We start from the raw sequence: 17267 nt of genomic DNA on the forward strand, positions 1-17267 counted from the left end.
ATTTAAAAATCTTCTAACCTCCCATGTTCTGGCATCCTGCACTCCCTGCTGGCCATTCTTCCTGCTTGTACAAACTTCTTAAACCACACAACAGCATTTCAAGAGGGGAGTTGGCATAGCTGTGCCCGTTAGTGTGAGCCTCTGTCTTGGCATGGTCTGCCTCTTCTCACCATGTTGAACGGCTCGATTCATTCATTTCTGAGGGACTTCACTCTCCCCACAAACAAAAAACTCAGTTTCTCTTTCGGACCTCAGTTTGCCTACTGACTTGTACTGCCTTAACTAAAGTTAAATCTATTTCTCCAGTTGTTCTCATGCTGGGCTTGGTGTGAGCTTTCAGTGTTTGGAAGAGGTTTTGGAAGTAGCAATTTAGATTTCATGTTTCTACCTGGCTTGGAACTTGCTGGTGCTTCACTGATGTTACTATTTGACTCAGGTCAGTACTTGCTGCCATCAGATTCTGGGTCTGTGCCTCAGCGTGGATCTGCTGTACCTCCAACTTTTTTTGTGAGTATTCAATCCATTCCTTTCATCCTTCTTTCAAGTAGTTGTAGGCACGCTAGGTGTAATATTGGTGCCCTTATTTGCGAAAGGATATATTGACCTTAGAGGGAGTACAGAGAAGGTTCACCAGGTTGATACCAGAGATGAGGGGGTTAGCTTATGAGGAGAGATTGAGTAGATTGGACCTGTACTCGGAGTTGAGAAGGCTGAGTGGTGATCTTATAGAGACATATAAGATAATGAAGGGGCTAATAGGATAGAGTTTGAGAGATTCTTTCCACTTAAAAAGAAAACCAAAACTAGAGGGCACAGCCTCAAAATAAGGGGAGGTCAGTTTAGAACAGAGTGGAGGAGGAATTTCTTCTCTCAGAGGGTAGCGAATCTCTGGAATTCTTTGCCCATTGAAGTGGTGGAGGCTACCTTGTTGAATATGTTTAAGTCACAGGTAGATAGATTTCTGATTAATAAGGGAATTAGTGGTTATGGGGAGAAAGCAGCAAAGTGGAACTGATCCACTTCAGATCAGCCATGATCTTATTGAATGGCGGGGCAGGCTCGAAGGGCTAGATGGCCTACTCCTGCTCCTATTTCTTATGTTCTTATGTGTGTAGTCTTCTCTTTTCTTGAAGTTTTTCAGGGCTTGTCCTCACTGTCTGCTGCGATGACGTTCCATTGTGTGTTTTGGGTCAAGATGGGATTCTTCAAGGTCTGTCGATTTTATCAAGGTACACTACTCAAGGCGTGGTTTGTTAAAACCATTCTTATTTATTTACAGTTCCATGTACATCTTCAAAACTCTGAGTGAGTTTGGAGTTCCCCTCTCCCCAGATCACAACTAATTAGTCATGTTTTATTATAGTTACATCGGCATCAGGTGCTCCTTTTACTTTACACATGGTGGCACATGTGGGGAAATGGGGCAGCAGGGGGTGATTGGGGGTGTGAGGGAGTGAATAGGGAGTGTGAGAAGGTGAGTGGAGAGGTTTAGGGGACACCAAACAATGTTAGGTGCCATGCAGTTGTTACTGAGTATGGAGGGGAGACCCTTTCTCCAGTCCAAACCACGCTGCACTCCTGTTGCTCTGGATTGCGGCTCAGAAACCCCACTCTCCTCGTGAGAAGACACGTAAAACCTTTGTTGTGAAATGGATGAGTTGCAAAACATTCTCCCTGAAAGAAAATCCTGCCTTTATTACTGACAGTGAGAGCTGAAAAAGCTACTAGATTAACCCCATCCAGGATATCACTTGAACAAAAAGATGCAATTAGCTGTGTGATGCACAACTTTTTTTTCCTTCCTTGCCAGTCGCTATAATTTTCTCCTTTCCTATAGGCACTAAATCCTTGCTGGAGTGTGGTTGTTGTGGCCATTCCACATGCCTGGAATTTCCACAGGGAGTTCTCTGGATTGTCAGTTTTAATAACTGTTCGTATGTCAGATTCACTGCCACCCAAAATAGACCAATTTGTCCCTGCTCTCTGCTGTCTGTTAGCTCACAAATCCTCAATCCAGACTAAAGTGTTGAAGCCAAATGTGAGCGATCTTCTTTTGTGTAATAGCTTTTAATATGGCACCTTCTCAAACACCAATTGAAAATCCAAGGACACTGCATCTAAGGTTCTTTATTCACTTTGCTTGTTACTTTCTCAAAGCAGTCTAATAAATCCCTTTGACAAAGTCATGGTGATTCTACTTTATTTTATTATGATTTTCTGCTATTACCTCCTTATAATAAAATCCAGCATTTTCTCTTTGACAGTTGTTCAGCTAACTGCCCAAGAAATTCCTGTTTTCTGTCTCTCTCCTTCCCTGAATAATGAAATGACATTCTTGATTTTCAAAGCTACTGGGACCTTCACAGAATTTGAGGAATTTTGCAAGACCCTTGGATGCAAGTCCAGTGGAATTGTCAGCTTTGAGTTCCAATAACTTTCCCAGTGTCTTTTCCCTTGTAACTGTGATGCTTTAAGTTCTTCCCTCCCTTTCACCTCTTGATTTTCAAGTGATAGGCTATTTTCTTGCAACTTCTTGGGCAGCAAGGTGGCACTGTGGTTAGCACTGCTGATTCACAGCTCCAGGGACTTGGGTTCGATTCCTGGCTTGGGTCACTGTCTATATGGAGTTTGCGCATTCTCCCCGAGTCTGTGCGAGTTTCCTCCAAATGGTCCGGTTTCCTCCCACCCTCCAAAAATGTGCGGGTTAGGCTAAGTGAATATGCTAAATTGCCCCTTAGTGTTCTGGGATATGTAGGTTGAAGGGATTAATGGGGTAAACATGTGGGATTGCAGGAATAGTGCCCGGGTAGGATTGTTGTTGGTACAGAGTCGATGGGCCAAATGACCTCCTTCTGCACCATCAGGATTTTTGATTCTACAGTGCTGACATACACAAACATCTGGTCAAGACATCTAGCATTTCCTCATTTACATTATTCATTCTCCAGATTCAATGTCGGAGGGGAGGGGTGGTAACAAAGCTCAGTTTAGCTACTTTTTTCCCTTTTAAATACTTGCAGGAGCGCTTACTATCTGTAATTATATTTCTAACAAGCTCTTATACTCTAATTTTTACTTTTTATTCATCATACTTTACTGGTTTTTAAAATATATAATTGGAGATGCTGGGGTCGGACTGGGGTAAGCACAGTGAGAAGTCTCACAACACCAGGTTAAAGTCCAACAGGTTTATTTGGGAGCACAAGCTACCTGATGAAGGGGCAGTGCTCCAAAAACTCGTGCTACCAAATAAATCTGTCAGACTTTAACCTGGTGTTGCGAGGCTTCTTACTGTTCTAAAAACAATCCAATCTCCTAGCCGACCACTGATTTTTGTTGTATTATTCACTTTCTCTCGCAGTTTAGTACCATTTCTTCGTTAGACATGGATGGCGCATCTTTCTGATAGACACTTACTTTCTCAATGGAGACCGAATGGCTTTCTTTTTCCACCCTCCTCCAGAGACACCCAAGACAATTCAAATGCCACTGATACCATCTTGATTGAAATTGATTTGCTCTGCACTAATAGGTTCAAGCCAATGACCCTCATTGTCTGTTTCACCTATTCACTGAATAAACTGGCCAACAATTACATTGCAGTGACAAAAGAATAATGGAGCTTACCAACAACAACAAATTGCATTTATATAGCACATTTAATACAGCAGTGTCTTCAAGGAGGAAAGAGGGTAAGCGAGGTCCAAATGTTTAAGGGAAAACAAATTCCATAGCTGAGGCCTTAACAGTTGAAAGTACAGCTACCAACAGTTGTGATTCAGGTCAAGGATGCTCAAGTGGTCAAAGAGTGCAGATATCTTGGAGGGTTGTAGGTTGGCAGGAAGTCACAATACAGGGACAGTTGAGGGAAGAGAGATTTTTTTTAAAAAGCGTTGACTTGAAAATAGAAGCATTGTTTCAAGGAAAACAATATAATCAGCAAGGTCTGGGGTGATGGATGAAGCAGCTCTCCGAAAGCTTGTGGCTTTTGCTGCCAAATAAACCTGCTAGACTTTAACCTGGTGTTGTGAGACTTCTTACCGTGATGGATGAACACATTTTGGCATGAGTTTGAATACAGGCGGCAGAGTTTTCGATCAGCACAAGTTCATTGTGGGGGTGGGGAATGATGGAATATCAATCCAGGAATGCAGATGAATAATCCACTTTGGAAATAACAAATGGACGGACGAGGGTTTCAGCAGCAGATGTGCAAAGGCGGAGGCTAAGTTGGGCGACGTTACAGCGGTGGAAGTAAGCAAACTTGGTGATAAATGTGGATAAGTGATCGGAAACTCATCTTGGGGTCAAATATGACACCAACGCTTGCAAACCATCAAATTCAGCCTCAGACCACTGCCAGGGAGAGGGATGGAGTCACCAAAAAAAATCAATGCAATTATTTTAACTGTTCACATTCAGACTGTACTGGTGCAATATAGGAAGTGCTTGATTTCAAGTCACTTCCGTCCGAAAGCACATCAACCTTCATTGACAATTTTCATGACAGAAAGATATTTTACCCAAAACAGTTTCCCATGACATATAAACATTAATCACAGTTCCATGCCATCTCCTGGACCCTGTCTTTTGAAGTGAATTTTCATGCAGACATGGTGACCATCAATGCAAACACACTGCTCCCTAAGCTTCATGCAAAATAAAACATGCAAGAATGGTTTAAAAAGTCAGACCTGATTTCTCTCATAGGTTTTGATGTGAGCTTTTTTTTTAAAGAAAAAAACAGCAGTTTTCCTCGTTCTTGCTCCAAAAAAATTCAAATCACTTTGAGTGCTGACGCCAAGAGCAGTAAAGATACCCATGCACACTCTCACAAAGCTGCTTCTACCACGGGTAGCAACAAAACATTAAACAAGGATAAAGCACACAAACGCATACAGAGAACACATCACAAATGACACAGACTCATTTTCACTATTCCTCTAAAAAAGGTAACAAAAAGGTCGACTCACAGATAGAAAACTTGTTGCTGTTGTCTTTCCCTGGGAACAATTTAACTCCTCTAGATTTAAAATCTATGGACTTTTTCACTAGTTAGAAAAACAAACAAAAATAATACATCAGAAGAAACAATTTAAAATGAAGCTATTTTCCTTTAAAAGAATCTTGTTATTTAATACGCTGCAGTGTCGATGTGATGCAGTTCATTCGCAAGAAATGATGTAATTCACAAGCCGTACAACGCTAAAATATAAAAGAAAACTCCAATTAGAGCCAACTTCAAATGAGAAAAAGAACTGTTGCTTGGTTTTTCTTCAATTCCTTTTTCAGACATGACAAAGACAAAGAACAATTTTGACCCTCAATCGAGCTCAAGGGTTAAATTTTCAGGAAATTTTGCAACACGACAGATGCGTCTCAGTTCAATATTCCCAGTCTCTCTCAATTTTCATTCTGGAGCAACGGGTGCAAGAGGGTCTCAGGCATGCTGACCCCCAAAGCAGGTCCTAGGTGGCCAAGGGACCGGCAAATGCTGATATTTGCTGAATGAGTTAGAAGGCTTGCCTTGACTGTCTGGTACTTTGTCCCTCTTGTAATAGGAATGGTTAGGCTTTCCAGCCTTCATCTCTCAGGCTATCCCACCAGTCACTTCCCATGGTCCTTATCCTGTCCATGCCAACTCATGCCCCCCCCCCCCCCGCAAACCACTTATCTCTTTTACTCTGCATGCCAATTTAATGCTCACATATGTCCCTTGCATGCCCGTTTACCCAGTATTTAGTCTGTTCATGACCAATGAGCCATATAATAACAATGGCAAGTGTGGCATTGCTGAACCAATAAAACACCATTTCAGTCATGTTCTTTGGAAAAAGGACTGTTGTTCCTACAAAAGTGTTAATGAGCCAGACCATTACAGTGCAATATCAGAGCTTTCAAAACCTTTACACCACTTTATCTTGTCCAAATAAACGTCAAGATATTGACAAAAGAGATCACAGAATGATCAAATTATTATAACCACTTAAAGATGCCAATCAAGAGAAGTTGATAATTCACTTCACTTGCCAAAGCAGATTCCTGAGCTCATGTTTTCATTTGTCTGGGTTCTCTGCCAAGCATGCATACTAAGGACAGGTGGAAACCCAGATGTCTGGTTAGGGGTTGACGCATGAATTGTCATTGAGTTGGCATGAAGGGTACGAGGTGCCATGGGGAGTGGATGGGAGACATTTTGGACATACCTTTCAAAATGTTCCCAAAATGCAGACTGTTGTTCATTGCTCCTCTGCGGGATCATGAACCGTGAGTCATAGGGTAGAACTCAATGGTCCACAACCTGTAGATTTGTCAGGGATGGAGAATTACCTCGGTGGCTTTCTCACTGCTCTCCCCACCCACCCTGACTTGTCTGCAATTTTGCACGGATTGAGCAAACTCTAGGTCAGTTCCCCTGTCAAAACCAAACTAAGGCCCATAAGTGACCAATTATTGGCCACATAAGTGCCACTTCTTGCCCGACTTCAACTTTGAGGCTGGTGGGAGGAGTTTGAGACAGAGGAGAGGTCCAGAAAGTCACCCTATGTGTGCAGGAAAGGGATCGCTTTCCTCAATGGCCCCCTGTCCTCATTGCATGTCTGCATCTCAGGTATACCACTCCCACGTGTTCCTTCCTCCCCAGGCATTCCACTAAGACTCCCACCTCCTCTGAGCTTCACTTCCGCTCTTCCCCAACTTCCAGGTCCTGGATTCCAGGATTTACAATCTGGGGATTGCTTGTCGTCTCAGTCCTGGGTTCTGCTGCCTCTGGCATTGCTGGGACCACAGAGCTGCCCTCCAGAAGGGATCAATTCCCTGCCAATTCTCCAGGTGGTAGGTCATGGAGCCCCACCATCTGAAAAACCGTGCCCTGAAACTGACCCAACGCCACAACAACTGGGAGAATGCCTTGCCCTGCAATCAAGCTGGCCAGGTCAGTGCGTGACTCGTTTACTGCACCCTATCCCATGCTGGTGACAATGACTGGCTCCAAGAACGGGGAAAGAAATTCCAGAATCGCTGCCCGCCAATTGAAAGAATTCCGGTCGTCCGGACTCCCTGAAAATCCAGCCCCAAGCAGCGACTTGGATATTCTCCTCAGGTTGTAAATCCTGAGAAAGGGGATAACCCAGTGAGCACTAAACGGGATATTTTAAAAACGCAAAGATTGAAACAAACACACAATTGTACTTGTCCAGTTTATACTTTCCAAATATGTGTTTTGAATGTGTATAAAATTTCCATTTCATAAACCGATTGCACACACTTTGTTGACGCTCTCTGATACAAAAACGTACACTTTAAGAGCTGCCGAGTGCATTTGGTAGGTTATCGATTTTATTTTACACTATTAAAGATGAAAGACCCAATCTTGAAGGGATACTTGGATGCTGTTGTGATAATCGACCTAATGAGATTTAACGAGTATCTCAAGTGGCAATATCCACAAAACATATTCCAGTTTGTATTTCCATATTACATTATAACTATGCTTGATCATCATGAGAACAGTAATACATTCTGTAACAACAAACTTCCAGGCCTTTTTTCATACAATTGCTTTGTGTTTCAAATAATTTCTACCATTTACATAGGACAACAATCTGATTTTATATTTGTATAGCTGTTTCGTAAAGGAGCCTGTTTTATAAGGTTAGTGGCATAGCATGTTGATGGATAACATTCTCCAATTTATGTGAGTAGGAGAGATGGTGGGTGGGATTTTCCAGCTACGCTTGCCCCAAGGTCGGAAAATCCAGCCTGAGGTCAGCATGGCCCTCGTCCAGCCCTCTACAACTCCCGTGGCGGGCTACATGGAAAAATTCAGCCCTATATCAGAATTATACTTCCCTACATGGTGAGCTCCTACAGGAACCTGATGGGTACATTACCCTGAATTATCAATATGATTTTTAAGGCCAGATGGTGCAGATTCATGGGTCAAAAGGCCTTCTTCAGCACTGGAACAATTCTGTGAAATTTGTGCAAACTTCAGATCAGACCATTCACCTGCTAACTTGGTCAGAGAAAAACCATTACAATTATATCGTTGGTTTCATTCAGTTTCTTACAGTATTTTCCGATAAAGACAGGATTAATTTAACTGTGCCTTTGTAAAATCACTTGTAATTCTGAAGTTTCATATTTTACTTGGTTATATTTTTAAAAAATTGAGAGAAAAGTGTGTTCCCAAAAGTTTGGAACAAACAAAAACACAACATTGGAGCAGTGGATTTTTATAACGACAGTTATCGAAAGACAAGGCGCACTTTTATAGAATCTTAACAACAGTTTTGCATTGCATAGGAATTGTATTCCTTGATAAATGTTCAAAAAAAATCATATTTCTGAAGAATAAACACAAAACTAAATCTTTGGGGCGAAATGCAGAATCGAAGGCTAAGGGCCGGATCCGAGCCTGGAATCCCCGTAAGCGTGCCCATACGATTTTTGCCAGCTCTGATCCGGTCCGCGCTGTGGGCGGGGTTAAGCGCTGCCGGAACAATTGGAGCTCTGAACTGCGCATGTGCGGAAAAAGATCTGAAACAGCGCGCCCAAGCACGAAAGAGAAAACCAGCAGAGAGAGCAGGAGAGGGAGGGTGGGGGGTGGATAAAATGAGCTGCGATCAGACCCCCCTGGGAGGCAGGCCCCCCAGCAGTGATTCTCCCAAGTCCATCCTCTCCCCACATCCGCCACCCACCTCCCTCCCAACCAGAGATCCATCTGACCCCCCTACCTCTGGCAGACGCCAGCGGAAGGCCAGGAAGGTGCTGCAGGCTGTCCAACGAGTGCAGTAAGAAGTCTCACAACACCAGGTTAAAGTCCAACATGGCTTCAACACGGTGTTGTGAGACTCCCAGTCCAACGCCGGCATCTCCACATCAACGAGTGCAGGTCAGACGGATGGTGGAGGGAGAGTAGCAATTCAGGTAGGTTGGGGGTGTGCTCTGCTGAGGGGGGTGGGGGGGGGGAGGTTCTGCCAGGGTGGTTAGCGGGGGGGGTGGGTGGGGTCTGCGAAGGATGTTCGAGGAGGATGGGCTTCGGAGGTTCCCCTGCACAATAGGAATCCGCTTCAGATTTCTGTTCTGCAGGCTGGTCACAGCGCAGATGCAAAGGCGGTAAAGTGGGATTTAGTGGTAGAGTTGGGCGCGTGGTTCATCAAGCCAATTTAAATATATGCTAATGCATTTAAATCATCAGGCTATCTGGCTGGAACGCGGACCGGATCCGCGCCCAAATCGAGTGTCGGTAAAAGTGTGATCTGCTCGGTTTCGGGTGCAGATCGCATTACAGACCCGACACCCAAATTTACCGCAATTTTTTGGGTGTGAATTTTTGGTAAAGTTGGGCCCTATATCTCAATTGTTTGATTGCTTAATGAAAACTGCACAATTTCTACGAGAATAATTGAAGTTTTAAGCTACAATTATTTTTAAGTGATGATGCATCACACTGAACCTATTCAAATGAAATGTAGAAACAAGATTGACACACAGCTGGATGTGATGTTCTGGCAGGCTTGTGGATTGCTTTTTATTCTTGGACGCAACAACAGCAAAAACAGCATTTGTTACCCATCCCTAACTGCCCTGAACTTAGTGGCTTGCCAGGTCATTTCAGAGGGCAGTCAAGAGTCAAACAAAATGCTGCAGATCGAACGTCACATGACAGCCAGATGAGATAAGAACGGCAAATTTCCTTCCTGAAAGATTAGCGAACCTGATGGGTTCTTGCGACAATTGATGATAATTGCCAAAACTTTTGAAACTTTCAATTCAGTTTTATGAATTGAATTTAAATTCCACCAGCTGATGTGATGGGATTTGTATCCCTGTTTGCCCTTCCCCACTCTGAGCCTTTGGATTACTAGTCCAGTGACATTACCATTGCTTCCTCTGAACTAAGATTTGGAACAGTGAAAACAGGTACGAGAGTTTGTAAGCTGCACACATGTAGTTATCAAGGTGCCCTCAGGTCACCCAGTAGTATCCATCAATTAAAAGACATTCCACTCCAGTAACGTTCAGCTACTGTGCAACTTTGATAACCAAGGTTATTTATCATGTATTTTTGTACAAGAGATCCAAGGAGTGACCATGAAGCCTTCACCTTGATCAAGTCTTCCTCAGATATACAGACCTCCAAGTAGATTCACTGGGGGGGGGGGACAGTTTGGACACAAGGGTTGCCGTCAACAGATGTACCTTATGACACTTGTAAGAAACTCTACCACTGATGCCCAGGATGGTACAATCAAGGCCACATGGGCACAAGAGTGGTCATTGAACCAGCCACCTGGTCAGGGTAGGTGTGATTCTGGACAGATCTGGAGTGCACTTCAGTATACAAAGGCAAGAGTGTCCATAATGACAGTGGTCTGATGCACCGTCCTCAACTTTGTGCAACAGGCAGGATTGAAGCTGTGTCAGCAGCAAGTTGACTGTCCTGCATTAGAGGAAGGAAGAGGAGAAGCAAGGAGAAAAGCAAGATGCAGAGAAGCCTGATGTGGTGAAGGCATCTGCAACCAGGGAAGATGTTTTTAGGCACACTTGATCTAATCTGAGGCAGTGAAGTGGTCTGGTACACCAATTCTGAAACCATTGTACTCCACCAGCCAGTCCCTAGCACAGAACAGTCCACATTTAGCGATCCATCCCTTTTGCTGCCACATCATTCATCTTCTCCTTTCATCATATTATTTTCCTGAAGGCTGAAGACCTTTTGAAAGATGGCAGCTAACAATGGGGAGGATGGGAAAAGGAAAATTGAAATAAACGTCAAACATTTGAAATAATTGGAACAACGTCAACCAGTATTATATGGCCAAGTCTGGCCATGTGTACGGTGACAAATTCTTTCTTTTCCTTCTTTTCAAACTTATTCCTACATGGTGCAACTACTGTGGCTTCAGCAGAGTTACATGAAGATTGCTTATTCCCCTGCTCTGATTGCCCAGTTTCTCTTGAGCTGCTGTACTCTGGGTTACCAAGTACAAAGAACAACACAGCACAGGAAACAGGCCCTTTGGCCCAACAAGCCCATGCCGCCATTTTAACATTGTGAGTGCCCTCTTCGACCTGTGACCTTGGTCTATGCAAAGTCTCATGAAGACTCTGTGAAACGGCAGCCTTTGCCATTGGGATAGAAAATACCAGGAGGGCTCTGACAGGGGAACTCAAAGTGAGGGAGGAGCACTGAGCAAGCATTGGGGAGTGACACTGCTTTGACATAGCCTTTCCTATCTTTGTTCTCATGGGCCATCTCCACTTCCCCGCTTGTTAGAAGTTGGAGAACATTTATCTCCATTGATGTCAAGGGCTGAATTTTTAAGGTGAGGCTCTCCTCCATGCTAAGTTTGCAGGCCTTTGATGAGGGTGAGAATACACTTCGCTCCTTGCAGGTTTTCCCATTGAGGTGGATTCATAAGCCTGAGATTTCCTCCAATTGATCTCTCCATTAGTGTGTAGGTCCTCTGGAATGACTGGTAGAACCTCTTACAAATTCTGCAACCGATCCAGAGTAGCTCTGTTTGTCTATTATCTCCAAATTCAGCAGCTGAATCGAGTCAAGCAGAGATCAGAAAGTCCAGCCTCTCTGACATAAACTCTGCACTGCTGTCTCCATCTCCAAAAGCTTCTCCTGTTCACTTGTGATGTGTGGCTCAGCATTTGACAATCCAACGACCTGCCTTGGAAACCCCAGCCAGGTGTGTGCAGCTGAACTGGTGGAGAGTCCACCTAATTCACGCAAAGGTGCTTGCTCAGAGCAAATGATCTCCTGTGAGGAGTCTTTGTCTTCCTCTGGCACCATGTGGGAGCTTGCGAGACCTGGGGAAGATGAAAGACATGAATTAGAACTGACAAAGTGAGAGAGTCCTCGGGCATCATTATATAGACTGTCATTTCTTATTGGCTGCTGATATTAAGTCAACATGACTAAGTGCTGTGTGGCTGGGTGAGACCTAATTCTGTCAACAGGTAGCTGGGAGACCCTCATCACTGTATTACCAATGGCCTAGCATGTGGAGATCCTCCTCCTATCCAGAGTGTCTTCCTCCATAGCAGTCAGCTGGATGATGACTGGAGGGCTACCTTTGGTTCTCTGCAAAGTATTCTGTGCTCACACCTCCTACAAAGGAGAGAAAGGACAGAGAAATGAATGCGAGTTATGGAATGTTTTGAGCTGATGGAAAGACAGCCTTTGTGGAGGGTTACATTGCGGGATGTGTATTGCAGAACAATAAAACTGAGGATGGCTGTCAGTGACAGTTCTAAGATGGGAAGATCTGGAATGTGCAGAGGGATGGCTGCACCTCCAAGGATTGTTCTGAGCAATGAAATATCTAAAGTGACATGGGGAAGCAAAACTGATTGAACTTGAAGGTGGAAAACCTTTCCTGCCCTGATCAGCACCCTGAACCTTGTGCAGGATTATGTCTGGGACTGAGACATCACAATCCTGCTGCCAACTTCTTCTCTCACTTCCAGCTAGGTCTCTTGGTTCGCCAAGGCAGGCTCCTTCCTCCCATCTATTTGAGAATAGAACCTCACTGTTGACCTTTACAGCCTGAAGTATTATGTCCAGAAATGTGTGCGATCATCATGGTGCAGCTTTCTCTGGTTGACACTTAATCAGTCAAACAGCTTCCATCCTGACCCTCGCAGTGGCCCATTAATAGTCAGCTGTGAGCTGTCATCCCAGCCACCTTGGTCACAAAATCCAAGCGTCTGAAGCAAATGCCATGATTTTCTCCAAAAGAGACTAACAAAGGCGGCTACGAGGGGGCCTTATTGAACCATATAAGATGATTAGAGGTTTAGATAGGGTGGACAGTGATAGCCTTTTTCCTCGGATGGAGAAAGCTAGCACGAGGGGGCATGGCTTTAAATTAAGGGGTGGTAGTTATAGGATGGATGTCAGGGGTAGGTTCTTTACCCAGAGGGTGGTGAGGGATTGGAATGCCCTGCCTGCTGCAGTTGTAAATGCGCCTACTTTGGGGGCGTTTAAGAGATCCGTGGATAGGTTTATGGATGGTAAGGGTTTGGTTTAGGTTAGAGGGTCATTGTTTTTTAACTGGTCGGCGCAACATCGTGGGCCGAAGGGCCTGTTCTGCGCTGTAATGTTCTATGTTTTATGTTCTAAAATTGCTACTGAAACTTCCCCGACACACTGGGCTTCTGTTGCAAGTGGGTTGGAAGGTTAAATTTCAAACAAGTGAGAAAACAATTTCAATAATGTGGTTTGGTTATAAACTGCATAATGTTGCTGGAGTAATTTTGCACATCAATGTGATGATTTTCTCCATGCGAACAGCTTAACAGTAAAATAGATTTGGATAATCACATCCACTTGATCCCATCCTTCCAGAATGCTAACTCCACTGTCTTTCCACCAAAGTATCTTAAATGAGTCTGATTTACTGGGGTCAACAATGCTTTCCGGAAGGAGGATTGATTCGTCTCATTCAATTAATTTGGCGATATTTTTGCCAATATAAACTGGGACATCGATCCAACAGGGTTCTAAAAGTTGTGGGACAGACCATTCCTGGGGTGGGATTTTGTGGACTCGCTCACCCCAAGATCAGAAAATCCCACCCGAGGTCAACGGACCTTTGATGGACCCCCCACCCACTGTGATTCTGTGGCTGGCAGGCGGGATGTGAAAATTTCACCACTGATCTCCATTAAACAAAAAGATTAAAAACCAAGAAAGGTCTTACAAGGCTGCTTCCAGGAACGAGAGGAGCATGAATGAATAGTCTAGACAGAGCTCATTTCTCAACAGAAAGAGAAGACAGACATTTGTAAACTGATCAAAGGTAGGTTCAACAAACAGAAAATGTTTTCGTCTTGCAGTGGGGGTTGGGGTTTGGGGGGTGCGGGGGGGGGATCTACCCAGAACTGTGGACCATAAATATAAGATCGTCACAAATCAATCCATCAAGGCATTGAAGCTAAAACATGTTTACTGAGAGAATAGTGAGAATTTGTACAGGTGAATCACATGGATGCATTTTAAAGGGAGGCAAGATAGTCATGAGGAAGAAATAAATAAAAATGGTGTGGGGTTATATAATGGAAAATGGGAAGAAGCCTTTTTTGCTGCTTAAACACTGGAATAATGTCTTTTGGGTTGAGTAGCTTGTTTCCGTGCGATAAATTTTACACGAATTACATAAGAAACCCAATTTAACCAATTGGTCAAGTTAACTTACGCTGAAATGCAAATTTCAGAACACAAACTGTAAACTCAACTGGAGTTATAAATCAGTCAGTACACTAAAAATCGATATTTAAAAAATCATTCCGCCATCTAAAGAAATGCTAATTCTATTGTGATGTCTGTGAATGCTTGCTGCTCCCACATTGAGGCGTGTTGCAAAAAAATGTCAGACAAACTTCATATTGTCATGTATTTATCTCAATATACATAATTCACAAACACTCTGTAGAATGTCATTATTCTACTAGAATTGGCATGCATTTGACATGAATATATTAATGTCAGTAGACCCAGTGGATGGAAAAAATACAAGTTCCAAGAACCACTGTAGTTTGAGACGTGAGTGGTAATATTCTTCCAAAAGGTCACAGTTGCATACAAAATGGGATTGAAAAATACTGAAGGAGTTTACAAAAAGAACCCTAATAATAAACAAAAAAGGGAAAAACATTACCTCAAATATTGGGTGTATGTTAAAATTGAAACTGATTATCCAATAAATTGTTGCATAAATTGTTGAATTTCCTCTCAAAAATTTAAGGTTCTAACTTGAACCGATCAAAAATTTTCTGCGTGACGTTTCTCAAACCACATTAATTTTGCATGAGAATATGTACCAAAGCTAAAATGTATGTTGCTATGGAAACAGCAATAACATATTATCAACATCGATGATATTTTGACATGGTATCTATATTCCTGTCTGCTTCAGAGAAATCGCTTAACAACGTGTGGAAAACTACACTGAGACGTCATTTACACTAAGGTTCCTACTTATTTTAACCTCAGATACTGAACAAAGTAACTGGTGGGATTGTGTACCACACTGACTCTGCCAGTCAAATGATATATTATTAGAGAGCTTCATCATGCCAATGAGCATCTGTCACACGGAAGTTGTTAAAAACCTATTGCACAGACAAGTTCTTTCCTTCCTCCTTGGAGGTCAACAGTTTGAAAGCATCTCCCTTGACCCACCACTGAAGATTATCCTGTTTGTTTCAAGTGTTTCATAAGAACATAAGAACATAAGAACATAAGAAATAGGAGCAGGAGTAGGCCATCTGGCCCTTCGAGCCTGCCCCGCCATTCAATAAGATCATGGCTGATCTGTCGTGGCTCAGTTCCACTTTCCCGCCCTCTCCCCATAACCCTTAATCCCCTCTCTTATCAAAAACCCATCAACCCGCTTCTTAAAAATATTTAGCGAGGCAGCCTCCACCACTTCAACGGGCAGAGAATTCCAGAGATTCACCACCCTTTGAGTGAAGAAGTTCCTCCTCAACTCCGTTCTGAACCGCCCCCCCTTTATCTTGAGGCTGTGCCCCCTAGTCCTACTGTCTTTTTTGAGCGGGAAGAGTCTTTCCACCTCTATCCTATCCATCCCATTCATCATCTTATACGTCTCAATGAGATCTCCCCTCATTCTTCTAAACTCTAACGAGTACAAGCCTAGTTTATTCAGCCTCTCCTCATAGCTCAACCCCCTCAACTCCGGTATCAGCCTAGTAAACCTCCTCTGCACTCCCTCCAAGGCCAAAATATCCTTGCGCAGGTGCGGCGCCCAAAACTGCACACAGTACTCCAGCTGCGGCCTCACCAGTGCCCTATACAGCTGCAGCAAGACCTCCCTACTTTTATATTCAATCCCCCTCGCTATGAAGGCCAGCATCCCATTCGCCTTCCTGACCACCTGCTGCACCTGCAGGCTGGGTTTTTGCTGGGTTTCCTGACAGGAGAGCCTGCCTGGAAGACAATTGCAGCAGCATTTTGCATTCCCCCTAACCATTAGAAGGCCATGATTACGCATAAAGCAGTTGATCCATTGCATTGTCCTCAGGATTGGTTATGATCTTATAAAGGATGCAGAAATCTGAGTGAGGACTAACTCTCTGTCGAGGCAAGGGCAACGTTAAGCAATACGTACTGTAGGAATACCTAGTGCGGAATTAATTGCAGCGCTCTGAGGTGCAGAGGATTGGGGTTTCTGAGATTCAAAAAAGGCTAGGACACAGATACACCAATGAATTAATCCTACCTTGGAAACAGAAGATTTTCAACCCTGGAACCATTCTTGTAAATCTTTGCTACATCTGCAAGAAAGGCCTTCATGTTTTTCTCAAGTGTCGTGCCAGAACTGGACACAATACACATATACCAGCTGAGGCCAAGCAGTGCTTTACGCAAGTTTAACATAGCCATTTGCTCTTTTGTGTCAAAAAAGATTTGTCAGTCTCAAGGAAATTGTTGCCACTTAGTTTCATTAATTTCTTCCGTATTATTTCTTTACTGGTTTCTTCAAGTTGCTAAGTCCTGCTCGGGCCTCGGTTCTCCTTTATTTCAAGGATGTTCTTTGTACCTTCTGCCATGAATATAGATGCCAAATACTTGTTCAACGTCTTTGCAATTTTCGTTTTCCCTTCATCTATCTCTGCCATGAATAGGCCCATGTATACTTCAACTAATCTCTTCCTGTATGTATCCTAAAAAAATGTTCACAATTTGCTTTCTTTGTCTCTTGCTAGTCTACACTCATATTCTCCTTTCACTTCCTCAAACATTTCTTCGTCTTCCTTTGCTAAATTCCTAACTCCTGCTCAAGCTGACTATTTTTTTTACGGGCACATTTATAAGCCTTTTCCTTTGATCAAATATTACCTTTAACTCACACAGCGAGCTGCTTTGTCTGTGGGCTTTTTGTGCTGAAAAAGAACGTATATTTGTTGCATTTATTTAAGAGAAAAAAGCAACCCAATTGTCAGAGCCTCCTCAAAGGCAGAAACTTGCAATAGCGGCTTATTTCATCTGGGGCTGTTTTTTGAGCAGGCTCAGCTTCCAGAATGATGTTTCTTAAACTTGCACAAAAGATGACGAAAATTGAATTTGTGCCGGACAGAAATTGTGTTTAAAATTGTGCAATTTTTTGGCTGAGTTTGGGCAAATTTTGCTGGGGAAGAAAGCAACAAATATCAAAAACGATCTGAAAAGATGGAATTGTAAATTAAGTACAATTCCTGTTCAAGAAATATCATTGCTGATA

At 43.2% G+C, this 17267-nt stretch overlaps 1 protein-coding gene across 1 annotated transcript in view; it reads right to left on the bottom strand.

Annotated features, from left to right (window-relative positions):
- The window catches only part of csmd3b (CUB and Sushi multiple domains 3b), a 1478622-nt gene that overhangs the window by 736740 nt on the left and 724615 nt on the right, over positions 1-17267 (bottom strand). The window contains exon 5 of the mRNA XM_080194817.1: positions 4974-5051. Within this exon, the coding sequence (XP_080050943.1) occupies positions 4974-5051 (78 nt within the window). The remainder of the gene's footprint in view (positions 1-4973; positions 5052-17267) is intronic.

This window comes from Carcharhinus amblyrhynchos, chromosome 8 (genome assembly GCF_965287045.1).
Source record: "Carcharhinus amblyrhynchos chromosome 8, sCarAmb.v2.hapA, whole genome shotgun sequence".
Taxonomy (NCBI): domain Eukaryota; kingdom Metazoa; phylum Chordata; class Chondrichthyes; order Carcharhiniformes; family Carcharhinidae; genus Carcharhinus; species Carcharhinus amblyrhynchos.